The sequence below is a fragment of the Hyla sarda genome, chromosome 1, assembly GCF_029499605.1.
Source record: "Hyla sarda isolate aHylSar1 chromosome 1, aHylSar1.hap1, whole genome shotgun sequence".
Taxonomy (NCBI): domain Eukaryota; kingdom Metazoa; phylum Chordata; class Amphibia; order Anura; family Hylidae; genus Hyla; species Hyla sarda.
In genome coordinates, this window is record NC_079189.1 from 90,913,003 (window position 1) to 90,940,947 (window position 27,945).

At 43.3% G+C, this 27,945-nt stretch overlaps 1 protein-coding gene across 5 annotated transcripts in view; it reads right to left on the minus strand.

Annotated features, from left to right (window-relative positions):
- The window catches only part of NFXL1 (nuclear transcription factor, X-box binding like 1), a 110,467-nt gene that overhangs the window by 18,951 nt on the left and 63,571 nt on the right, over positions 1 to 27,945 (minus strand). For 4 of the 5 annotated variants that reach the window (XM_056557493.1, XM_056557496.1, XM_056557512.1 and 1 more), the window contains exons 18-20: positions 24,551 to 24,717; positions 21,462 to 21,531; positions 3,495 to 3,599 (exon numbers count right to left, since the gene is read on the minus strand). In XM_056557493.1, coding sequence (XP_056413468.1) covers positions 3,495 to 3,599; positions 21,462 to 21,531; positions 24,551 to 24,717 — 342 coding nt within the window. Of the gene's footprint in view, positions 1 to 3,494; positions 3,600 to 21,461; positions 21,532 to 22,609; positions 23,577 to 24,550; positions 24,718 to 27,945 lie in introns of those variants that run through there. The other variant, XM_056557520.1, reaches the window with a different exon arrangement.

The window sequence follows — 27,945 nt, forward strand, 5'->3', positions numbered from 1 at the left end:
CAGCTTAAACATCACGTTGCTCATGACTTCCTAGACTAGAGATTTTGTCTAGTAACAGAAAGCAATAAAAATAAATGACTGCCTTATCATAAAGGAGAAAGCTAGGACAAGAACTGCTACTAAAAATGGAGGCATATAGTAAACCCATGCATATATTACGTATTTTTGTGTGTGACTAGTAGAACACCAGATTTACATGTAAAATAAACATATCTAAAAAGTCCAAGTGATGTTAGGCTGGGTTCACACTACGGTTTGTATTTACGGTTCCCGTATACGGCTGGGAGGAGGGGGGCGGGGCTTAATCGTGGCGCCCGCACTCAGCCGTATTCAGGAACAGTATTTAATGCATGTCTATGAGCCGACCGGAGTGAACCGCAGCCTCCGGTCGGCTGCGTTTTCGGCCGTATGCGGTTTCCCGACCGTAGGCAAAAATGCGGTTGACCACGTTTTTGCCTGCGGCCGGGAAAACGCATACGGCCGAAAAAGCAGCCGACCGGAGGCTGCGGTTCACTCCGGTCAGCTCATAGACATGCATTAAATACGGTTCCCGAATACGGCTCAGTGCGGGTGCCGCGATAAAGCCCCGCCCCCTCCTCCCAGCCGTATACGGGAACCGTAGTTACAAACCGTAGTGTGAACCCAGCCTTATAAATAACAGCTCCAAAGATGCTGTAAGAAGCAAGAATAAAGTGGTTATATGCTTTCAGTGAGTAAACATCCATGGTGTCCTGAATTATGTATCTGACCATAATACATTATGTGACTATATTATCAGGCCCGTCGCAACAGGACAGGAAAACCAAGCAATTGCTTAGGGCGCCGAGCTGGCCCGGGGCCCCCGAGCAGAGCTGGTGTTTGCCTGTCCTCTTGCGCTATCCTGTTCGGCAGGCAGCTCGCCCTGTCGGCCTGCCGGGCCAGCAGTGCGAGAGCCTGTCTGGAGAGGGAGGCAGAGACTGGAAGTCGCTCCCTCAGGCTACTTTTTGTGCCCCCTCTGGCTTACCGTCCGTCGGCCCGGGCCTCCTATGTGCTCGCGGCTCACCATGTCACCTGGCATCACGCTGAGTCCCAGAATTCAGGGGCCGGCGTCCTGACGCCAGCCCTAGAGCGTGACGTGACAGTGGGCGGTGCACGAACTGCCGACATTACTGCGCGCGGCGTTAGGTGTGCAAGTAAGTGCAACTTCTCTGACAGTGAGTGAAAGTGAAGGTTTTGCACTCAATTCCTAGGGGTACTAGTACTACTATCTACCTGCCTACTGGGTCTGGGGTGAGGGGAGGGGGTTAATCTGGGGGTACTACCTTCCTATTGAGGGGGGAGTGGGGGTTAATCTGGGCCCCCCCAGTAGGCAGGTAGTACCCCCAGATTAACCCCCTCTTCCCCCCCAGTAGGAAGGTAGTACCCCCAGATTAACCCCCTCTTCTGGGGGTACTGCCTACTGGGGGAGGGGGTTAATCTGTGGGTACTACCTTCCTACTAGGGGGGAGAGGGGGTTAATCTGGGGGCACTACCTTCCTACTGGGGGGGTGAAGGGGTTTATCTGGGGGTACGTCATGCCTACTGGGGGGGGAGGGGGTTAATCTGGGGTACTACCTGCCTACCATGGGGGTGGGGTCTAATATGGGGCTACTACCTGTCTACTGGGGGGGTGGTAATATGGGGGTACTACCTGCCTACTGGGGGGAGGGGGTCAATCTGGGGGTTCTACCTGCCTACTGGGGATCTAATTTGGGGGTACTTCTTGTCTACTGGGTTGGGGGGGGGGGTGTTAACATGGGGGGAGAATTTGACATGGGGGAAGATGAGAAGGGGTAGGGATAGGAAGGGGAGAATGTGACATGGGGGGGATAGACATGAAATGGGGAGAATGTGATTAGGGGGGATAGAAATGAAACAGGGAAGATGTGAAATGAGTGGTGCATATAAAATGGTGGAATAGATGTAAAATGGGGGAGAAATTGGACATGAAATGGGAGGATTTCAATATTTGTTTATAATATTGAAATTGCAATATTTAGGTCCATAATCGCAATCGCACAGTTTCCCCTTATCGTGCAGCCCTAGTAGCTATGTACCTGGCTACCTAACTACCTACATCAGTGTTTCCCAACCAGGGTGCAAAGCTATGACTCCCAGCATGCCCGGAAAGCCAGAGGTCGTCTGGGCGCTGTAGTTTTGCAACAGCTGGAGGCACCATGGTTGGGGACTGTTGGGCACCATGCTCTGTTACTGAGTGGGACACCAAGGGGGGCATTATTACAGGCCTATAGATGAGGAGATTGTGTAGTGTTAAAGGGGTACTCCTTTTAACAACTGGTGCCAGAAAGTTAAACAGATTTGTAAATTACTTCTATAAAAAAAAAATCTTAATCCTTCCTGTACTTATTAGCTGCTGAATACTACAGTGGAAATTCTTTTCCGTTTGAAACACAGAGCTGTCTGCTAACATCATGAGCACAGTGCTCTCTGCTGACATCTCTGTCCATTTTAGGAACTGCCAGAGTAAAAGGAAATCCCCATAGCAAACATATGCTGTACTGGACAGTTCCTAAAATGGACAGAGATGTCAGCAGAGAGCTCTGTGTTTCAAAAATAAAATTATTTCCACTGTAGTATTCAGCAGCTAATAAGTACAGGAAGGATTAAGATTTTTTAATAGAAGTAATTTACAAATCTGTTTAACTTTCTGGCACCAGTTGATTTAAAAAAAAAAAAAAGTTTTTCACCAGAGTACCCCTTTAAGGAGAGCACTGGAAAAAAGCAGAGTCTACGATGTTTGTACTGCAGATGAAGAGATATGAAGTTTTGGCTGGAAGAAGACATCATGGCGGTCTAAGGCTGGGTCCACACTACGTTTTGTCCCATACGGGAGCGCATACGGCAGGGGGGAGCTAAAACCTCGCGCTCCCGTATGTAACCGTATGCGCTCCCGTATGCCATTCACTTCAATGAGCCGACCGGAGTGAAACGTTCGGTCCGGTCGGCTCATTTTTGCGCCGTATGCGCTTTTACAACCGGACCTAAAACCGTGGTCAACCACGGTTTTAGGTCCGGTTGTAAAAGCGCATACGGCGCAAAAATGAGCCGACCGGACCGAACGTTTCACTCCGGTCGGCTCATTGAAGTGAATGGCATACGGGAGCGCATACGGTTACATACGGGAGCGCGAGCTTTTAGCTCCCTCCTGCCGTATGCGCTCCCGTATGGGACAAAACGTAGTGTGAACCCACCCTGAGTCAGACGGGGAAGAAAAGGAAAAAGGACGACGCTGATCAGAAAAGACGTGACCTGTGAGTTCCTTCATGTAGGTGTAAACACTTATATGGGGTATATATCCTGTGTACAGCTGGTATACTCTATATGGTCCCGTATATATAATCTTTTTTGCGTGCGTAAGGTGGGGAGGGGGCCTCCATTTCTATTTTGCTTGGGGCCCCCAAATTCCTTCAAACGACCCTGTATATTATAGTCATATTTTGGAGAACTTTACTCACCTTTTTAATTCTACGGCATGGGCATCGCAATTTAACTTTCTGGGTGCAATGAGGAGTACAATTTCCTTGGTGACAAATCTCTTTGCACCGATGTCCACAGGGCAGCTGGAAAAACACAATATAATGATTAAAACATATTCATTTAATAGCACAATGCTATACAGAAAGAACAATTTTACATTATTTTTTGGATTATTCACTAGGACAAAGTGAATATGTCAGCTCATATTTAGGATATGAGCTGCAGACATGTCAGATATGTAAGAAGATGACACTTTAAAAAATACATTTGTTAGTGTTGATGGCTTTGTCACAACTTATAAAATTAAGGATCAAATCAAGGAGGCAGGTCTGAGCTGCTTAGGTGCCACAGCATTGCTCCCCTCCTGGGTCCCTCTCCCTGACTGGTTAACTGATGCACAGGGCTTGGCTTACAGCGCTGGGTATTGCTGTCGCACTTAAGCAGCTCAGCCCAGCCTCTGGGACACTAGAGCCCAAGAGAAAATCATCATTTTTGTTGTGGCAAACTCATGAACAGAGGTATATCTGATATCTTTATACTGTCACCTGACAGTATTTGCAGCTTATATCATAAATATGAGCTGACATATTCCCTTTAAAGGGGTTTTCTAGCAATATCATGAGGGTCTGGCCTATCCTCATTATTTGTTGAACGATACATGCTAATGCTGTGGGTCTAATACACTAGATTTCCTAGGCTCATTCTTCATTCCCATTTCACACTTTTTTCTTGTGGCCTTGAAAAAAAAAAAAGAAAAAAAAAAAAGGTTTTACCCTACCATTCTGCACTTAATACCTTATAATGATAATTTGAAAACAACATTTTTGAAAGTTTTGCAAATATATTAAAATGTAAACACTAAAATGAAATAAGGACATAAGTATTCAGACTCTTTGCTATGAGACTTGAAATGTACCTCTCAGGGCCTCCTATTTCTCTTGACCATGTTTTATATGTTTCTACACCTTGTTTGGAGTCACCTTTCTATATAAGGTCTCACATGCGACAATGCATATCAGAAAAAAAAACAAGCTGTGAGATGGAAAGAACTGCCTGTTGAGCTCAGACACATGATTGCTTATCAACTGACCAATATCATCCCTACAGTGAAGCATGGTGGTGGCAGCATCATGCTGTAGGGGTGTTTCTCAGAGCCTGAGGCAGGGAGACTGGTCAGGGTTGAGGGCATGTTAAATAGAGCAAAGCACAGAGATATTCTTAAAGGGTTACTCCACTACCCAGCGTCAGGAACATTGTGTCCTCCCAGAGCAGCCAGCAGACAATGTAGCCATATGACCTTTTGGTATTACAGACTGAATGCCAGGAGATCACAGGTTTTTATTCTTTTAAACTAGTTGAAATATATTTAGACGACTCCTTAATAGCCTTTTTGTTTAGAAATTAAAAGGGTGTTTCCCAAAAGGACAACTTATCACCTATAAACAGGATAGGTGATAAATGTCTTATCATTGGAAGTCCAACTACTTGGATCCCAACCAACCAAGAGAATGAGGGTCATGACTTCCCCTTTTTATAGGGAGTAACAGTCACGTATGTGCACTACCACTCCATCCAGACTATGAAACTGAAGATAGCCAAGCACAGCACTAAGCTATTATTTGCAGTCCCTTAGAGGTCTATTGGAGGGTCAGTGTGCATACTAATCCATGGACCCATTTAAAGCGTACCCGTCAGATCCAACAAAAAAAAACAACACATTTTTTTTAAATATATCACTCAGTACCTAATCCTGACCATGTATAACTAATTTTTATGTGTCTAGTACCTTTATTTTTTTATTACACTTTTAATTTAGCTCACTAGTCTGAATTACTCTCAAAAGAGAGGGGACGTGGCCTCACTGTGCAGGTCTCCACCCCCTCCCTCAGTATGCTGTCTACTCACATCTCCCCTAGCATTAGCAAAACTACAACTCCCAGCTTGTCCTCACTGACAGTAGCGGGACACAAGCTGACAGTGGGAGGATTTTTCCTCCAGCTGTGAGCCCTGCGCTCACAGCTGTCAATCAAGGAACTGGGTCCATGATGCATGGACACAGCAGGACCAGTATTTGTCCAAGCAGGCAGGGGGGGCAGTTATTTGACTGGCTTTCTCAGTATGAAATGCTGAAAGTTTTCTAATGAAAGCAATTGCAAAACCTATTGGTTTTGCATGCTTTACAACATATTTTGTATCTGACAGTGCCCATTTAACAGAGGCAATTGGACCTCTTTATGGGTAATCGGCGGGGATCCTAGTGATTAAATTCCTGCTAGTCAGATACATATCACAATGAAAAGAGGCCTATGAATGTTATATAGTGTATCACTTAGGCTTGGTTCACATTATGGTTTGCCATATGTGACATGTACATGTTGGCATTCAGTCAAAATGGAATAGCGATGTATGTCACATAGGGCAATAAAGAGATCCGATATAGGCCTTTAGGAAGGAAAAATATAAGCAGTATCCTTATTAAGTTAAGAGCAAAGAATAAGCTCTGCATTAAAAAGCTTGTATTCTTAATACACGACAGTCGATACAAAAATATTTGACTTACAGGACTCCATACCTTCAATACAATTTACAATCAATCAAATGGTATACATTATTTGACTCTTAGCTCTAAAATGAGAGAAAAACCATGCTTTCAGAGTCAAGTCCAGATGGAAATGTAGTCTACAGGCGATTACATTAATGCAGCCTGATATCTATGGTTCACTATGCTTCCTTTCACAGGAAATCTGGTGGCTACCATCAAGTTACACCATGTGAAAAGACAAAGGAAAGACCTTTCAGAATGTAAATGTTTGCAGATCCTCAAATGCAGAAAGCGTTCTGCTCCAGCATTATGGAAAATAAAATCTGGTCAAGAAAACGCAAACCACAAAAAGGAAGAAAACATTTCTCTGCAGCCAAGACAAATAGCTCACGTCTGGATAGGAGCAACAGTGACATCCCCAGCACACCACCAAAAACGTGTGAATACACCAATGCCAATAGACACTCCAATTCACTCACATTACACTTTTTCCTCATGAAAAGAATACACTCTATTGTAATTGATTCTGGTGCGAATATTTACACAGGTTTTCAGATTCAGGACTTTTCCTAATGCTTACTGGGGGGATGGGGGGGAATGTTCTGTTAAGTACACACATTAAACCTGTCGGTTACAATCTATAATGATCTTAACAGGGCCAACCAGGCACAAATGCCATGTTTCCACAGCGAAAATCATTTAAACAATGAAGCGTAGAAGATCACAGGGTCCATTTAGTAACGCTATTATATGATTATGTTTTCAATGTAATCTAAGTACCGGTATATACTGTAAGTTTACCCAAGACATATTTAACCCCTTAATATTAAAAGACAGCAGGCGATCCATGTCCTGAATTCTACAGCGATATCTTTTGGCATTGATGCAGAGGGTGTTGAATTTAATGTTGACTCCAGAAACAAGGGGTAATTGGTAGCTCCAGTTCTTAAAGGAGCCTCCTGACTATGGGCGGTTACAGAGAATCCTCAGATTCCAGCTATTCAATCCTTTTAGTGACCACAGTATGAGGACTCTCCCCTTTGGTTGGGTCTCTTGGTTTCCCAGTGTTCTGATCCTTATGCAAAAAAATATAAATACAGTGCCCATAGGGTGAGAACAATCTGGTATAGTAAGCTGTGCTGAAAACCCATTCACCATATTTGATATCGAATCCAAACATGAGGTTGCTGCTTTTTCAGTGGTCAGCCGATGAAGGTAGAGGGCAGTGTCAGAAAGGTATTACTGCTAAAGGGAAATGCTGTACTCCAAAGTCACGGTGAACATCATGCATTTCAAGAGTGTTTGGCTATCTTCATCAGGTCCACATATGTAAACCTTACATATTAGTATCCTTTAAGGCTTCAATTATGTCCCCCTTTCCTTCAGATTACACAACCCCTAGTTGAAGTTGTTAAGACTTATGTAATGTAACCGATGAATGAACCAGCACAAAACTCCCCTGCAGCAGTAAAAGCAGAAATACTCTACCAAAGGCTGACTATTTCTGGACAAATCTGTTGGTCCATGCATTTCATTGGCAACTGAATTTGAACAGCGACATATACTACAGTCAAACTGCAGGAGAAATGAGGACTGTCTGTAACTGGCACATGAGGAATGAGTTTTCCATAAACAATGAAAACCTTTGCAAAGCTCGGCCCAGGGGAGAAGAGATAAGGAAATGTTACCCAAATAAAAATGTACATTCAATTTAAAAAAACAAGGCTAATAAGTGTTTTTAAATGATAAATAAATAATCTGTAAATCAGTTTTATGAAAAGGAGCCTCATATGGCATGCAGGTTCTAGATCCATAGAGTACTGCCCATCTGAGATCCATATGATGGTGGGAATCTTCGTAGCCATCTGCCATCTCAGTTGAGATCAATGGATAGAAATTTACATTTATTTGACAGTAAAGAAAAAACAGTTCAGACTAGGTAAAATGGCTTTCTATCATGTTGTTACATAAAATGCATGGAATAGTATCAGAAGGAAGACATTAGATTTAACGTTGACCATGCATCTACTAACCGTACAGCTGGGCAACAACTAACAGGGTTCTCATCTAATGTGCAAGCTAAAAAAATATCCAACTGTTCTGGACCAAATACACCCTATGTGGGGGCTATGTATAGGCCGATACAATGTTAATCTGCAATATTAGATAATAATGATAATGCTGCGTGCAAAGAAGAGGAAGGGTCACTAATAGAATTCAGTATGTGAGATGGGGTTAGTAAAAACCTGGAAGAGAACATATACATATATGGGGAAGATTCGTCAAAACCTGTCCAGAGGAAAAGTTGCTGAGTTGCCCATAGAAACCAATCAGATCACTTCTTTAATTTTTGAAAAGGCCTGTGAAAAATGAAGGAAGTGATCTGGTTGGCTGCTACTGGGCAACTCAGCAAATTTTCCTCTGATCAGCTTTTGATAAATCTCCCCCATAGCATATAAACCAGGGAATTTCTTGGCATAAAATCTGCACCCAATGCTCTGAATCTGAAGCTAAGGATTTAATTCGATTCTCTGTGGTATTAAAATTTTCACCGACCTAGGGGCCACTAACAAATTATGTGGTCCTATAATTACACACTGATAGAAGTCATAAGGATATTAACAAAAAGTATCACCAAAACAGGTCCTCATGATCCAAAAAATATATTTAAAACATAACCTTTATTGTACTAATATAAAACCACAAAAAAATGGTAGATAGACAAAAATAGAAATAATAGTGCTAACACCAAAAATAATGTGTAGAGGAGCCCAGAGGTATGTTAACCCCATCCTTAATGTATAAAGATAGATAGATAACAAGGCCTCTTAGAGACAGATGGAATTGCTAGGAGATGGTGGGGGTACTCCTAAACTGCAAAGTGCGTAGGTTATATAGCTATGAGGCACTTGATTAGAAGGATGGAGTGGTATGTGCCCACTAAGATAAGAATACCCATCCCTCTGTCCCTGCCTTTTGAGGGACCCACGTCCTTAACAGGGTGGCCTCAACCACGGTGACTTTCCTGCGCTCACTGAGGGCGAAAACAACAAAATAAACAGGATAATACACACCCCGGGGCTCCAACAAATAGTGGCCACAATTGTGCAAGTAATCACAAACAAACAAAAACAGATTCCCAATTCCAACGCGTTTCACCTGTCATATTTAAACAGGATCATCAGGGAAAAATGGTGGCACAAACTAAATAAATTTTCCCTGATGATCCTGTTTAAATATGATAGGTGAAACGCGTTGGTATTGGGAATCTGTTTTTGCTTGTTTGTGATTACTTGCACAATTGTGGCCAATTGAGCCCCGGGGTGTGTATCTGCACAAAGGAGTCAGGGAGCCAGCTCCCCTGCTTCCTCCATATACCACATTATGCTCACTCCCATCATGAATTTGCAAATGGTTGCGATGGGAGTGAGCGCTCTCCCCCCCCCCCCCCAGCAGTCATTTGCATATTCATGACAGGGGAGGAATATGAAGGAGGCAGAGTAAACCCAACATAAGAGGGAGCTCGGTGAGTAGAACAGAGGTATAAAATGTCCAGAACTCACTGAATACTACACTGATAAATCTGAGTAACACTTTTTAAAGCTGTTGATCCACACTATATCCAATATATTGGGTTTAGTGCGGGTGAACTAGAGGTCAATTTTAATGGGCCCACTGCAGGTTTATCATAGTATATGTTGGCATACATTTTCGGCAGTATCCTGACCAAGGTAAACCCAACCTAAAAATACAGGGCTTCACAGGCTCTTGAATTCACTGTGATGAGATTAATAACATTATTAAAATTCTGTTGAATACGGCAATAATGGAGCTTTATGTATTTCGCAATATCAGATATTTCCTAATATTGTACAGACAGAGAAATATATTATCAAATATATAATTATAGAATTATTAAAATGCCAATACAAAATAAAACACAATGGCTTAAATGTATTACTCTTTCTGATTTGACCATAAACCGTCTGATTTATTCATAACAAACAATCACAGCTCAGCTTATCTTAACATAGTAACATGGTTCATAAGGTTGAAAAAAGACCAGAGTCCATCAAGTTCAACCTATAACCCTACTGAGTTGATCCAGAGGAAGGCAAAAAACCCTCATATTGGAGGTAAAATTCCTTCCCTACTCGAAATATGGTAATCGGAATAAATCCCTTGATCAACGTTCTGTTCCTATAAATCTAGTATACATAACCAGCAATGTTATTATTCTCCAAAAATGCATCCAGACCCCTTTTAAATTCTTTTACAGAGTTCCCCATGACCACCTCCTCAGGCAGAGAATTCCACAGTCTCTATGCTCTAACAGTAAAGAACCCCCGTCTGTGCTGGTGTAGAAACCTTCGTTCATCTACACGTAGAGGATGCCCCCTTGTTATAGATACAGTCCTGGGTATAAATAGATCATGGGAGAGATCTGGTAAAGTGAAAGCTGATACGTGATTGGTTGTGTGGGCACATTTATGAGCAAATCAGACAGTTTTTGTCCCAGATAGATACATTTTTGAGATTTTTTATATGAGAGGTCTTGTAATTCTTGTTCTTGGGTTCTCTCAGAGTTCTAGTTCTGGTTTGTGTGAAATTAAAACGATCACAAAGTTCTAAAAGTGCTGGGCTATCAAAGTTTCTGGATTATCAGAAACCCAGAAGAAAGAATTTACACATCATACAGCAGGCAACAAATGGCTTTGACAAACTGTACAGACAAGCCATTTACTATGCAGGGAGGTGACCTACAAGAACATTCTCACGTACATTTTAAACACTGAGACCTTGTTTTAATAGAAAAAGATTAAATACATTTCTGAGAGAAGCTATGAACAGTCTGTACATACTTCACAAAACACAATGTGCTCTCTGGCAATTTATGTGAGAACATCGTCTGTGCTAATCTGTAACCGCAACAGGTAATGCGTTCCATAATGCGTAGTTACATTTTTCTGCCGGCAAAAAATATCTAGATATTTTATAACTAAAGCTGTAGTCTGGTGATAGATTGTACATCTGGGAAAATGTTACAAAAGTAAAAACTGAGGCCAGGTGTTATAAAATCTAACCATTCAGATATCTTCATGGTTCTGAAATAGAAGGGACCTTTATTCACATTATATGGCAAGGTCCTATCAAGTTTATAATCTATAAATGAATAGCCAATAGATACTCAATAGTGCTGGTTCACAACACCATGAGTGGTAAGTTAAAGAGTACGTTAGTCTAAAGCTGGCCGTGCACATAAGACAATGCCTTGCAAACTTTAAAGCTGATATTGGCAGGACCGGCTTCCAACCTCTCCTGTCGGGGAAGATAATTATGTTCTCCAGGAGATATGCTGTCATCAGTGGAGTATGGCAGTGGCTTTCCCCTCCACTATAAACACGAATATAACAGATAGTTGTCAGCTAAAGACTTGCATTCTAGTGTGTATGAGTGAGGTTGTCCCGTGGGAGCAAGAGAGAAGATCCCCGTAGTGGTGGTCGCTCGGTGGTAGCTGGCAGTAGCCGAGAGAGGTATGTATAGCCTCAGTCGGAATAAAGCGGAGCGGACAAATGAAAAATAAATAAACCAATAATTTTATTAAAGGGACTACGTGTTGCAAGGGGCAAGACCCCCTCTTCATCAGGTCCTGATGAAGAGGGGGTCTTGCCCCTTGCAACATGTAGTCCCTTTAATAAAATTATTGGTTTATTTTTTTTTCATTTGTCTGCTCCACTTGGAAGGACACACACACTCATAAGTTGTTTCTGGCTGGACAAAGGAGTATTCCGAAAGCTGTTTCGCTTTTTTTTTTTTTTTTTTATATTCTGCTACTAGCCACAATGAAAAAAAGAAAAAGGGAAAAGAAAACACATACTCCCCTACCTCTCTTCCTCTGAGCTCCACTTTGAGCTCACTCAACCAATCACCGACTCCAGCAGTGTCCCGCCACACAGTGATTAGCTGAGTGGGCCATCACTGCCGAGACAAGTCCATCTCAGAAGTAGCAGTCAGAGTATTCAGCGCCCGTACTGGAAGACATCAAATGGGGAGCCCCGAGAAAGCAAGGTGGGGGGGACTATGTGTTTATTTTAGAGGCCCCAGCAAAACATAAAAAATTCCCCCTTTAAATAATTATTCAATTTAAACATGCTTCTGCTGCTAGGGTCTGGGTCTCTCAGCAGTAAGATCCCCATTTATCACTTATGATGAGATAGTTTCACCTTGAGGAGAGCCATTAGCCTGTTCATGGTCCACTGAGATAAAAAAAAAAAATATAAAGCATCTATACTTCAGAGAAAAAAGATCCAATTTTTGGTAGCGTCCCTACATGTCAATATTCAACTGCCTGTAAATGCCGTGTACCATGACTGACAATTATCATTTACTTAGTGGAAAAGGTGAAAAGTGCTTTAGACTGTAGTCACTCTACCTGGCAAATGTAACTAGACATACAACTTCAAAGAATCCGCTCTTGGCATTTATTAATACTAAGATTATGGTTATGTAATAAAGTGCCATGTATGCCACAACTTACTATGTTAGTGAGGAGCATAAAAAAAAGTATGAAAAAATATCTAGATATCTAATACCTAAAGAGGAACCATGGTGATAAGTATAAAGGCAATGGAAGCCATTGATTCTGAATTAGTAACTTATTTTTTTCTCTTGGCTCATGCTGTCCCCTTTCCAATATCCTGATATGAGAAGAAGGTTGGGGTAAATTGGGTTTCATTGCTGTCTAACTGCTGTATTGTTCCCCTATTATTTGTATGAAAAGAAAACAAAGAAATATATAAAGAAAACACACGCAATTCTCTTTATAGAAGATTTAACATAACATTTGGTTGCCTAGAATAAAACTAGCACTGATTTACTGTGACTAATATCATTACAGGCCTAAAGTCGTCAACTCTGTTTATTATGTTTATTCCTGGCAAGTGGAATTACAAAGAAACCTGTAATAATGGAATACTGCCTGAACAGCCAGACAGGCACAACAGTTCCAGATTTCTTCTTTAGATGAAAAGCCATACATGAGCGCATGATCACAGATGTCAGGTTCACTCCAATATGCAGAAGTCTTTATTGTGCAACCAGACTACCCAATAACTTCCTGCTAACAGATCCACAAGACATAAGGGATCACCAGGTGCTGAGAATCTTCTACACATGTTCTTTCACATATGTCACAAACTTTTTTCGAGTCCAAAAACAATTGGGTGCAATGGCAACCACAAATTATAAGTGCATTTAACAGATCTTTAAAGAGGTTTAACCAGGATTTTACTATGGATATCATTAATTTATATCCCAGCACCCCCACAAATAAACCGATTGCAGGGGATCAGATCCTCAAGCAAGCACTGTTGCCTCTTTATTGTATTCCCCGCCAGCTCCAAACATTCTGTAGTGGCTATGCCTGGCACTGCAGCTCTCTGCAGCTCAGTCCATGTTAAGTAAATGGAACCATGCTGTAACATCAAGCACAGGTACAGTGGGGCAAAAAAGTACACTGCTCAAAAAAATAAAGGGAACACAAACAACACAATGTAACTCCAAGTCAATGACACTTCTGTGAAAACACACTGTCCAATAAGGAAGCAACACTGATTGACCATCAATTTCACATGCTGTTGCGCAAATGGAAAAGACAACAGGTGGAAATTATAGGCAATTAGCAAGACACCCCTAATAAAGGATGGGTTTTGCAGGTGGTGACCACAGACCACTTCTCAGTAGTCACTTTTGAAAGCTGGCGGTGCTTTCACTCTAGTGGTAGCATGAGATGGAGTCTACACACAAGTGGCTCAGGAAGTGCAGCTCATCCAGGTTGGCACATCAATGCGAGCTGTGGCAAGAAGGTTTGATGTGTCTGTCAGCGTAGATGGAGGCGCCACCAGGAGACAGGCCAGTACATCAGGAGACGTGGAGGAGGCCGTAGGAGGGAAACAACCCAGCAGCAGGACCGCTACCTCTGCCTTGTGCGAGGAGGAGCAGGAGGAGAACTGCCAGAGCCCTGCAAAATGACCTCAAGCAGGCAACATATGTGCATGTGTCCACTCAAACGGTCAGGAACAGACTCCATGAGGGTGGTATGAGGGCCCAACGTCCACAGGTGGGGGTTTGTCCACAGGTGGGGGTTGTGCTTACAGCTCTCATCTCGGTACCTAATGTGTACCTACAGCACGTTTGGCATTTGCCAGAGAACACCAAGATTGGCAAATTGTGCTCTTATCAGATGAAAGCAGGTTCACACTGACCACATGTCACAGACGTGATCGAGTCTGGAGATGCCGTGAAGAACGTTCTGCTGCTTGCAACATCCTCTAACATGATCAGTTTGGCGGTGGGTCAGTAATGGTGTGGGGTGGCATTTCTTTGGGGGGCCGCACAGCCCTCCATGAGCTTGCTAGAGGTAGCTTAATTGCCATTAGGTACCGAGATGAGAGCCTCAGATGCCTTGTGAGACCATATACTGGTGGGGTTGCCCCTGGGTTCCTCCTAATGCAAGACAATGCTAGACCTCATGTGGCTGGAGTGTGTCAGCAGTTCCTGCAAGAGGAAGGCATTGATGCTATGGACTGGCCCGCCCGCTCCCCAGACCTGAATCCAAATGAGCACATCTAGGACATCATGTCTTGCTCCATCCACCAACTGGCACCACAGACTGTCCAGGAGTGGGAGGACCTGCACAATTTTTTCCCCACTGTATTACAAAATGTACCAAGCTGTGCATGTTAAACAACAAAGAACTTGCACAGCTAACTTGAGGGTTGCAGATCCTTCAACCAGCTGATTGGCGGGGGAAGTGTACCTGTCACAAAATATTAAAAATAATAATAACTGTTCCAGGCTAACACTTTTACTGGTGCGGATACTCTCTCTAGTATGCTAAAATCTACTGTGCTAAAATCCTGGTTCGTTATTTATGGCTCCTAATTCCCTTGTTTATATGCTCACACTCCATGCAGTTCACTGAGGAGTAGGGGGCTTTCCTTTGCTTGCCCTCATATCTCATGTGACAACTTCCTCCCTCATTCCTCAGAGCTGACTGTTCTGTGCACACCCATGACTCAGCCCCAGCTGAGGCTCTGTGACACACCCACGACTCACAGAACAGGCTGACTGACAAGCCAGGAGCCTGCACAGAGCCCTGCTTGTCCCACCAGCACTTCCACTATTTTGTCTTAGCACAGAGACACACAGGAAATAGCTACAGGGACAAGACAGTGTTCTTCCCAGTGGAGGGACCCCTAATGCTAACAGTATGGAAAAAATGTTACCCGAAATATACACATTTTAAACCAATGTTTATTACAAATATACATAATTTATTATCTACATTATATAAAGAGTTTTTGCAAATGACAGTGCCCATTAAAACATCATAATATGGTTCAGTAAACTAGGCCATTTTAAGTGGCCTAATAAAAGCTCCCTTTGATCAGAATAATAAGCTAAATGCTGAATATTCTAATACATATTTTAACAAGCAAAACCTTCAAAGCACCATGAGACTACCAAGACGGAAAGCAGTGTATTTTATCCTTTGTATAATCTGCGGGTACTTTGTATCAGAACATTTTCCAAAACATCAGGGAAAAGAAGGAAAGTTTAAAGAACAAAAACTTATCCCGGCTCAAGTGTTGATTATCTACTTTGTGGTGGTTAGAGAAAGATTATCATTATGATTTTCTGCCCTGCTTTTCTAAAACATAGTGTCTTTGCTGCTTAAATTGTCCTTCAATAAACCCCACAATGTTATCTAAACATTCAGTTGCCAATGCGTCAGCTGAAAAAGAAGCAAAGATAATGGCTGTATAATTGCCTGCCAGTGCTCCGAATCCTTTCTAATGCATTAGTGCAAGATCTGACTTAAGCTAATCCGATGGCACAAAACTTTCTTTCCTTTTTCTTATTGATTCCCTGAAAATAACTCAAGTAAAGCAGGAAGGTCAGCTGGCACATGACTGCAAAAATAGCTGTCTCATCTAGGCAGAAAAAAATAAATCTTTTTACATTACTTAGAGACTAATTAGGTCAAGAGAAGCCAAAGAGTATGAGAAACCCCTTCAGCGCTGCCCTGTTCACATGAGACCATTCAATTCTATGTTTTAATTCACAATGCGGGTGCTAGAACAAGCTCCTCATATGCTATTACATATTGTACAAGCCTCCAATAACTGATATCAGATGACTTAGAAAAGTGAACTCAATAGACCCTCTTATTCAAAGAAGGCCTTCCCCCTTATCAGTTGGATGAGTATGACGGTAGACGCTGTTCATTCACATGACCTGCCCTGTGGGCTAAAGGACTATTCATAGTGACGAGTTGAGGATCTTAATATGCTAGAGGCCATCTTTGCCCCAGTTCTCAACCTGTGGTGCGTTCCCCCCAAAAGGTACATACTAGAGCCCTGCTTTGGCATTGGGATCCCACGGGATCGTGTGTGGCCGGGAATGAGGCTGCTGTGGGCAGGAGTGGGTGGTCAGGCGTTATGCCTGCATGTCCTGCAAATCCCGCACTGCATACCCATCCTCTGCAAAATTTGGTGCCGCCACCGATTTCAAGTGGCCTCAGTGACAGCACCCTGCTCAGGATCTGCACCATGGGCTGCGGCTGCCAGCATTGACATTTTAATTCGCCCCCCCCCCCCCCCCGCCCACACCATCACCACCTCTGGAGGACAGAAGACAGGTAAGGAATAGCAAGGGGATTATGGGGGAGGATTAAAATTGCATTGGTCAGGAGTGTTAAAATGACACAGGGGTGGGAGCAATTAAAATGGCACTGGGGGGTGGGGTGGGGGATTTTTGCGAAGATGGTGGGATTGGACACATGTTAGGGGGAGCGAGCGAAGTGGAACACACACCTTGCTGGAGCTAGCTCTAGTACATATCATACCTCCAGGGTACTTAGACTTCACACACTGAAGTTTTTAGTGATTGTTTCCTACTTTAGAACACAGATCTAAGCAACATTGTTAACCTTTTGTTATATGGGTTGTTCCTATTCCAGCCCTTGATAGCCTATCATTCCTTTAAAAACCATCTGTGGTCTTTATATAAAAAAAAATAAAGAATAAAAAATAAATAAATAAAGATTTTCCGATATTATGCTGTAATCTAGGGCACCCTGATTCCAAGGCTGTTTGTATTTTCTAGCTACGCTCCCTTTTGTGACATATAGGGATTTTACTATTGTGTGAATCTCATTCCCCCCACCACACACACAGAGCTGCACTTTGGGGCAACATTCATATTCGGTGAGCCTGATACACCCCCCGAGCCTGATTCACATTTCCCCACCCTCATATTCACAACATCCCCCTGAGTGTGATTCGCATCCCTTTACCCTCATAATCACAACTCCACCACCAGATATTCACAACATATCCTGCTTTATGCCCCCTAAACTTTATATTCACACCCACTATAACGTTCCTTTATTTCTGTATACGCAGCATTACGAGGGCTCATTTTTTGTGTTGTTATCTGTAGTTTGTATTGGTACCACTTTTGCATACATATGACTTTTTGATCACTTTTTATTCCTTTTTTTCTGGATGTCATAAACAAAATCAGCAATTTTGGGCTTTATTTTTTGCCTTTTTTACATTTACACCGTTCACTGTATGGTATCCTTAATATACACTGCTCAAAAAAATTAAAGGGAACACTTAAACAACAGAATGTAACACCAAGTCAATCACACTTCTGTGAAATCCCACTGTCCACTTATGAAGCAACACTGATTGACAATCAATTTCACATGCTGTTGTGCAAATGGAACAGACAAAAGGTGGAAATTATAGGAAATTAGCAAGACACCCCCATAAAGGAGGGGTTCTGCAGGTGGTGACCACAGACCACTTCTCAGTTCCTATGCTTCCTGGCTCAATGCGAGCAGTGGCAAAAAGGCTTGCTGTGTCTGTCAGCGTAGTGTCCAGTGCATGGAGTCGCTACCAGGAGACAGGTCAGTACATCAGGAGACGTGGAGGAGGCCGTAGGAAGGCAACAACCCAGCAGCAGGACTACCACCTCTGCCTTTGTGCAAGGAGGAGCACTGCCAGAGCCCTGCAAAATGACCTCCAGCAGTCCACAAATGTGCATGTGTCCACTCAAATGGTCAGAAACAGACTCCATGAGGGTGGTATGAGTGCCCGATGTCCACAGGTTGGGGTTGTGCTTAGTCCAACACCGTGCAGGATGTTTGGCATTTGCCAGAGAACAAAAAGATTGGCAAATTCGCCACTGGCGCCCTGTGCTCTTCACAGATGAAAGCAGGTTCACACTGAGCACATGAAAGCAGGTTCACACTGCTGGAACATATACGTCAAGCTGCGGGTCCGCTTACTAAGAACATGTCTAATGTGTCTAAACATTTTTTCTCAGTACATAATGGTGATGATACTACACTTAGATTTTCAACAATAAAAAGAATAGTCCCCAACAGAAGGGGAGGTGATAACGTTCGATACTTACGTAACAGAGAAACCATGTGGATATATTTATTTAACAGTATACATCCTTTTGGTTTAAATAACAGAATGGACCTAATTTTTCTGCTTTCCTGTGAACTTTCTCATATGTAAATATATTCCTTCCTTTTTGTCTCTTTTTCTTGTTTGTTTGCTTTCATATGCACTGGGGACAAGAACGTTTTTTGTCTTGCAATTACCAGGATCCACCCCCCTTTTGGAAGCGCTGATTCTGTGTTTTTTTCAGTATAAATAGTTGCTTTAAGCGGTAACATGTATGCCCTGACTAAACGTCTATTGACCTGAAATGTGTCGGCTCAATTAGGTGTTTCCTCGCTGTTCTGCATTGACCAATTTTTGTCCTGGTACTCATTTTTCCTGCCTCTTGTATGGATTTTTAACAATGTTTCAATGAATGGATTTTTCCCAAGTGCTGGCTCCACTTCTCCCTTTTGGTTTCTGCTCTTATTTATTGATTTATTTATTTTAAAAATGTTTATTAGTAAAATGGGAAAAGTGGAAATGTGACCTTTTATAGGGAAGGGGCATATTCCCATTTATTAAAAATGCAATGAATTTTTTTTGTCAAGTCCCCAAAAGGGATTATTATTATTGTTCAGTGCTATGCATAGGCCGTTGGAGCGGCACAGGAGCAGGTGAGCGATGCCATCTTGACTCATTAGACCCCGGCGATTGCACAGTGGGTAGTCCGAGGAGTTTGAGTAAGCCCTACAAACATTTCAGATGCTGTTGTTAGTATTGATCATGGCATTTGAGGAGTTAATGGCAGGCATCAGTGCAATCGCTGATGTCCGTCATGAGCAGCGCAGAGCAGCAGGAGCCCACGGTCTATGAAGCAAGCGAAGCTCCTGTGCTCGCTGCATAGATCATACACGCCCCGGGGCATAAATAAAAAAAAGTACATTCTGGTGTACAGTTAGAACCAGATAGTAAAACATGTTCTAACTCTATTCTGATTGTTTTTTTTCTTCTTTTATTTCTTTTAATTTCACTTTGTTCTTTATTGGTGCAGCCATTTTGCCTGAGCTCTTAACAGCATTTAGAGATATGCTTTAGGCATGTTTTGTGATCTGTGCAAAATAAAAATAAATAAAAAAATTAACGTTTAACCCCTTAAGGACCGGGGTTTTTTCCGTTTTTGCATTTTTGTTTTTTGCTCCTTACCTTAAAAAAATCATAACTCTTTAAATTTTTCACCTAAAAATCCATATGATGGCTTATTTTTTGTGCCACCAATTCTACTTTGTAATGACGTCAGTCATTTTGCCCAAAAATTTACAGTGAAACGGGAAAAAAAAAATCATTGTGCGACAAAATTTTTTTTAAAAAACAGACGTTTTGTAACTTTTGGGGGCTTCCGTTTCTACGTAGTACATTTTTCGGTAAAAATTACACCTTATATTATTCTGTAGGTCCATACGATTAAAATGATACCCTACTTATATAGGTTTGATTTTGTCGCACTTCTGGAAAAAATCATAACTACATGCAGGAAAATTAATACGTTTAAAATTGTCATCTTCTGACCCCTATAACTTTTTTATTTTTCCGTGTATGGGGCGGTATGAGGGCTCATTTTTTGCGCCGTGATCTGAAGTTTTTAACGGTACAATTTTTGCATTGATAGGACTTATTGATCGCTTTTTATTCATTTTTAAATGACATAAAAAGTGACCAAAAATGCACTATTTTGGACTTTGGAATTTTTTTGCGCGCACGCCATTGACCGAGCGGTTTAATTAATGATATATTTTTATAATTCGGACATTTCCGCACACGGTGATACCATATATGTTTATTTTTATTTACACTGTGTTTTTTTTTTATTGGAAAAGGGGGGTGATTCAAACTTTTAATAAGGGAGGAGTTAAATGATCTTTCTTCACTTTTTTTTTTCACTTTTTTTTTGCAGTGTTATAGCTCCCATAGGGACCTATAACACTGCGCACACTGATCTTCATCATTGATCACTGGTCTCTCATAAGAAACCAGTGATCGACGATTCTGCCGCATGACTGCTCATGCCTGGATCTCAGGCACTGAGCAGTCATTCGGCGATCGGACAGCGAGGAGGCAGGTAGGAGCCCTCCCGCTGTCCTGTAAGCTGTTCGGGATGCCGCAATTTCGCCGCGGCTATCCCGAACAGCCCACTGAGCTAGCCGGCAACTTTCGCTTTCAGCCGCGCGGCTCAGCTCTATGCGCGCGGCTAAAGGGTTAATAGCGCGCGGCGCCGCGATCGGCGCTGCGCGCTATTAGAGGCGGGTCCCAGCTTCACTATGACGCCGGGCCCGCCGTGATATGATGCGGGGTTACTATGTAACCCCGCGTTATATCAGGAGAGCAGGACCAAGGACGTACCGGTACGTCCTTGGTCCTTAAGGGGTTAACATAACTTGATATAAACAATAGGTCATTTTCCGGTGACAAGTTCTAGGTTTTTTGACACTACTAGGGTAGATGGGGTTAAGGGTTTGAGTCCTATATACATGGTCAGAGGATAAGTAAGTAAAAAGTTTGGTTTTCTATTATTTATGTTTCAGTTACATCACTAGCCACTGTGGCCAACTGCAGTCTGCTGAGGTGACGTCACTATGGACAACATGATTCCACGCATTCTGGGGAATGTGTCATCTCTATAGAAAATAAATTAGGGATCTTCAAGGGGACCTATATCTGATTCAGAGCTTCCTGGCCTAAAGAAGTTTGGTAACAGTATATGTATTTTTCCCTTCCACTGCCCAAAAGGTGGAATGAACAAAATCTTGGATTGCCAAACATATTAACACAACAGCAAATATCCTCCTATTGAGGTATGAAAACATTTACAGTCCAGATGTCTTTTCACACTAAAACAGTAAAACATGGCAGGCTTTAGAACATCGTCAGACAATTCTTACCTCTTTTGGACACTGATTTTTGCATGAAGTCAACATATTCTTTTCTTCCTCACCAGCCAAGGTCAGTTTTCTAAAGCAAAGAAAACTTATTAACAACTATTATTGCAAGGTGTATCAGAGAAGAGGAACAAAACATTGGCAAATAAATGTGTTTCATACTGCTGGAATGTTTTATAAACAAAGCACCATGGTTTCTGGGATCCTAGAAATGATTGGCATCCAAGAGACTATATGAGTCTGCCTTCAAATAGCAAGCCATGTGAATATCATCTTAGGAAGTGTTTTTGCAATTCCTGGAGGGTGGGGACTACTTTACAAAATGTGACTTCTCAAATAAATCGTTGGTTTTCTTCACTTACATACAGTTAATCTTTATTTCTTACAAGCAGCTCTCTGTTCCTAACAATCTAATTGCCATTGACGGGGGCACAGCTTCCCAGTGATTTCACAGGATGCTGGAGCCATTCTTTATTTTAAATGATATTTATTAAAGGGGTGACTGATACATATCCCCTATGCAGGGGAGTACCCCTTTAATACAAGGTGATTCCACATTAGAACACAAAATCTTGAGTCATGGTAAGTGTGCGAGGGAAAATATATCTGCAGACCTTTAATGTTCTAGGTTCTTAGGGTATATACAGAGGAAAAAAAAAAAAAAAAAAAAGTACCGTATATACTTCAGTATAAGCCGACCCGAATATAAGCCGTGGCCCCTAATTTCACCCCAAAGACCCAGGAAAAGTTATTGACTCGACTATAAGCCTAGGGTGGAAAAAACATCATCCCCCCCCCCGTCATCATCCAGACCCCAGTCATTAACACCCCATCATCATCACCCTGTCATCATCCCCCTTCATCCTCATCACCGCCTGTCAATCCCTTAAATCAGTGGTCTTCAACCTGCGACCCTCCAGATGTTGCAAAACTACAACTCCGAGCATGCTGGGAGTTGTAGTTTTGCAACATCTGGAGGTCCGCAGGTTGAAGAACACTGAGAAGGGTTTGACAGGCAGAGAGTTCCCTCGAGTAGAAGCCGAGGGGGGCGTTTTCAGCACGAAAAATCGTGCTGAAAAACTCAGCTTATACTCGAATATATACGGTATATCTAGAAAAAGGGACAATAGGTGCTAGGTGTCTTTCACCATTCACATTAACATTTTTTATCAGCATGGATAAGCTAGAACAGTTCTGATAATTCACAACAGCACGTTCTAGGTGAATTATCAAAAGTGAAGCAGCAGTTTATAGTAACAAACCACGTTAAAGCTTTATAGGCTATGAACACTTTCACAGAATTTTTTTTTACATATGTTAGTGGTTACCTTGGGATAAAAACTAACACTATGTTTTATACTGCAATGTTCATTCCATCATTCATCTTATCTCCTTATAATCAGCTCGCAACTTGATCCTAGTTTCTTTCTTCTCATATTGTCTCCCACATGAAATAAATCATGACTCCAGGATGCTACTGCCCCCTGGAGTCTGAATATATTAGTATAGCTTTATCCCTGTATTGATTTCTCCTTCAGCTAATAAGGGATCTTTTTTCCAATGTGCTAACAGATGCTGACCCTGAGGAATGTGCGAATTTCCCTCAACTCCCCACCACCACCTCAGCGCAGAGTGTGCGATGAGTTCTCTTTTCTCTCGACACACAGCCTAAGAGATTCACCCTCCTTATCCCTGTGCTTTCCGCTCTATCTACATCCATTGTGATCTTCCCTTCCTAAAGACTTGGATGATTTCCCATTCTCCATGCCTAGACCTGCAATGTAAAACCACTATTCCCTTTTGCTATTTCTAACACTGAGAGAAGGGAGGGGAAGGGCAGAGGGACAATGGTGGAGAAGTATGCTGTCTCTTATGTCACAATCAGAAAGAGGGCTGGCTATATGGACGAGTTAGGGTAGGCCTGTGCAGAAGTCGAAAAATAAAAGACCAGAGGACAGCGTCTCGTGCGTTACCCCAAAACAGGAGGAGAAAATCCCCTATAAATTTGCCGCTCACCTTGTGCGTATATAAAATATGCATGTAGCACCGTATCGGGGTATGACGTGAAGCTTGGATCCTATGCAGCCCAGAAGGTCCCAGGGAAATCCAGCAGGTACCCTGTAGAATGCTGAGAAGAGGAGTAGAAAAGGCCTTTGCAGCAGGCACTCAGGTATCCAGTAGAGATGACACGACCAAGTAGCAAGGGTAGATTAAACAGCAGCTTTATTGATGTACGGCAATAACGTGTTTCGGGGTTATACACCACTTCTTCGGTGTACACTGTCAATCTGAAGAAGGGGTATAAAGCCCTGAAACGCGTTCTTGCTATACATCAATAAAGCTGCTGTTTAATCTACCTTGGTCAGGTCATCTCTACTGGATACCTGAGCGCCTGGTGCAAAGGCCTTTTCTACTCCTCTTCTCAGAGTTAGGGTAGGGTCACACGACACTGATCCGCAGCATATTTTACGCTGTGGATCTGCCGATGACCCAACCCCTAGTGTGCCTCCAGCTGTTCCCCCCCTGCTCACAGCGGCAATCCGCCGCTCCAAGCAGTCATACAGGGGCCACACGCGCACAGTTTACTCACAGACATCGTGGTGCAGCCGCGATGTCTGAGTACACTGTGCTTGCGATTTGCCTTGTCAGACAGCTTGGAGCGGCGGGGGGCAACAGCTGGAGGGACACTAAGGGTCGGGTCACTGGCAGATCAGCAGCGTAAAATATGCTGTGGATCTTTGGACCCCACAGCAGCAAAATGTGAGGACATTTTTTAATGAAGAAAAATTGTACACAAATATTAAAGTAAACTTCAATACATAACAAAACTTGATACATGATGTATAGTATTTAAAAACTGGTGTATGAGGTTCATATCTCCAAACTGAAACACAGTACATTACCACATTCTCTCTGTTTTATATCAGATTCACTGGCTACTTTTCTCCATAGAGCAGTGGCCTCTTTTAATTTCCTAGCTACCTGTTTCTTCTATTAATTTTCTATTTATTTTACAGCATTTTAAACTGTTGCAAACATCATTCGTATACATCACATACAATATAAATGATTAAAGAATAGACTGAGCATACCTGCATTCAATATAAAGACTACTAATCTTGCAGTGGCACTTAGTCCTGATCATCTGAATGCATACTGGACATTCTCCAGGATGACATGGTAGATTGCAGCGATGGGGGCATCCTGGTGGTCGAGGTTTTGAGCATTCTTCCTCACACATAAAGCACTCTGGAGCAGACTAGAAGGCATAAACGGGTTATAATCTAAGAGCTTCCCTAGTAAGGCTACATTCACACTACTGTTGTGTCCCGTCAAACTTTTTTATTTATTTATTTTTTTAGTTTGACGGCTGTAATTTTGAAGTGGCGCAACGGGCACCAGTGGGTCCCGATGAACCCCATTATAGTCCATGGGGTCCATCGGGAACGCTGTTTTTCAGTGGGAGTAGCGGGAGAAAAAGACGATGCAAGCTGTGTGAAAGGGACCTAAACAATACAATGCCTGTTTCAGCATGTAAGGATAACCAATTTGTAGTAGTGGAGAGAAACCGTCACTTTCAAGCACAAGAAAAAAAGGTCTGCAATATTTAAGGCAATAAGCAGTGATGGCAAAAGGTTTGTAATCCATGAGGCCGTGGTGCATGAACCCAGAAGAAACAAGTGAAATATGCAAAAGGAAGAAATAAGGATGTACTCACCGGTCGTAAGTGGGAAAGCTGGGTGGAATTTATTAATACGAAGAGATAGTTACATCTTCAATGGAGGAAGGGAGAGACACAGATACCAGCTCCAGAGGAGCTGGAATGGTAGCGACAGTCTGTTTCGCAGTATGCACTGCTTGATCACGCTTGCTGATGTGGGACGGGCGCCGACATATATATGCGGTCCCGAAGACCAGGTAAGGGTGCGACTCCCCCTGGGCAGGTGTGTGGTAGAAGCCTGATATGTGATGCAGAAGATGATGCAATAGGTATGACACGAGGCAGGTGTACTGCCGCCGGTCATCTGAGAATCAAGGATCGTGGCTAGGTCCGGGATCGGTCCAAATGTACAGCATGCTCACTAGTCATGAGGACAGGAGAAGGGAAGGGTGGTGATAAGTAGATTTTTATGCTAACCGTAAAATCTCTTTCTCGGAGGATCCATTGGGGATACAGAACCGTGGGTATATGCTCTTGCCACTAGGAGGCGCTGACACTAGGCAAACAAAAAAAAAGTCACCCCCTCCTGGCAGGATATACGCCACCTACTGACCCTGAGATAATCAGTTTAGTCCCAAAGCAGTAGGAGGTAACCGACAGAGAAAGAAACCAGCAGGAGTCCAAGGGAAACCAGACAAAAAAAAAAGGAACCGAACCACCCCTTGGACAAAAAAAACAAATGAACCGTAATCACAAACCATGGGTGGGTGCTGTGTCCCCCAATGGATACTCCGAGAAAGAGATATTACCGTAAGCATAAAAATCTACTTTTCTCGGTCGGTACCATTGGGGGACACAGAACCATGGGACATACTAAAGCAGTCCCCGGGGTGGGAAAAAAATTCCCAACACAGAATCAGGTAGGGGACTGAGCCACTGCTGCCTGCAACACCTTGCGGCCCAAACTGGCGTCAGCTGACGCGAAAGTGTGCACTTGATAGAAGTTGGTGAAAGTCTGCAAGGACGACCAGGTGGCCGCCTTACAGACTTGCAGGGCCGAAGCCCTATTGCGGAGAGCCCAAGAAGCCCAAACGGAACGCGTGGAATGCGCAGTCACCCGAAAGGACGGGACCATCCCTTTTCGACTGTACAATTACGAAATGGCAGAGTGGATCCACCGCAAAATGGTCGCCTTGGAAGCTGGAAGACCCTTGCGACTACCCTCTGGAATCACAAAGAAGAAGGAGTCACCCTGCCAAAAAGAGGACGTGACCGAAAGCTAGATCCGAACCGCCAGAACAATGTCCAGGCTGTGTAGGGAACGCTCCTTAGCATTGGAAGGAGACTGACAAAAAGAAGGAAGAACAATATCTTCGTTCACTGAAAGTGGGAAACCACTTTGGGCAAAAAGAAGGGAGGTGGATGAAAAACCACCTTGTCCTGATGAAGGACCAAAAGAGGGGAGCGACAGGAAAGAGACGCCAACTCAGAGACCCTCCTAATGGAAGTGATGTCGATGAGAAAGGCGACCTTCCATGAAAGGATGCAAAGAGAAGTATCCCGAAGAGGTTCGAACGCAGCCTCCCTCAAAGCCCCAAGCACCAGGTTAAGGTCCCAAGGAGGTGTGGGAGACCTCAAAGGTGGCACCTTATGGGCCACACCCTGCGGAAAGGTGCGGACATGAGAATTAGAAGTCAATTGCCGTTGGAACAGAATAGAAAGAGCAGACACTTGACCCTTAAGAGAGCTGAGGGTCAAATGGTGATCCAAGGAAAACGAGTAGATCAGTGACCCCTGGTGCACGCACAAAGAAACCATTGGCCAGCCGCAAAAGTGGCTGGAGCGCCGCTGTGTGACCAAGCGCGGGCGGGGATTAAGTAATGCGACTGCCCCACGCGGCTGTAAGTGCCGGTGCACAAAAAAATCAAAGACGCCGGCCGCGCGAGAGCAGGTGCGGACGGCATCTCGAATGCCGGTGAAAATGAAAGTAAAAGATGCCGGCCGTGCGATTGCAGAGCAGCTGCTGGAGCTGTGGCCAGCATCTAGGTAACGCTGTGCTGTAATGCCCCCAAAGCAAGCAGTGCCGAGGAGGCAGAAGGGGAGGGGGAGGAAACTGCCCCGCAATCTCCGGAGCCCCGGCACTGAGGGAAAAAAGCACTTGACTCCCTTTGCAAGAATAAAAAGGAGAGACGTCCCTTCCCCCAAAGGAGACCCCAGAGATAAGGGGCTCCCCAGAGACCTAGAAAATAGCAGTGGAGGTAGATAGGATGAGAGGAGGGGGGGGGATATACTTACCCTATTACTCGCCATACTTACCTTTTAGTCACCTGCATCACGTCAGCGGGACAAGCAGGGAAAATAGGGGGACCTGGACCCAAGGTGCAACCCCAGAGCTGGCCGCTGGCAGGAAGGGGTTAAGGGTGCATACTCTATGCCCCTTGCCCTTTAGTCGCAAATGGGGGAACAGGTAGCGCCTGTTCCTGAACGCCCACCTAAAAACAAGAAAATAAAAAGGATAAAAGAACCTAACACAGGCCCTAACTATAAAACAAAAAAGAAGACCAGGTCTGGAGAGAGCTGTGTCTGCCTCCTATAACACTAAGCTAAAACTGATTAGCTCAGGGTCAGTAGGCGGGGTATATCCTGCCAGGAGGGGACGACTTTCTTTGTATGCCTAGTGTCAGCTCCTCCTAGTGGCAAGAGCATATACCCACGGTTCTGTGTCCACCAATGGTACCGACTGAGAAAAGGGGATATGATATGTGAGAAGAAATTGAGTTACCAGTAGTGTGGCAAAATAAAAGTGCTTGAGATAAATGCACGTAA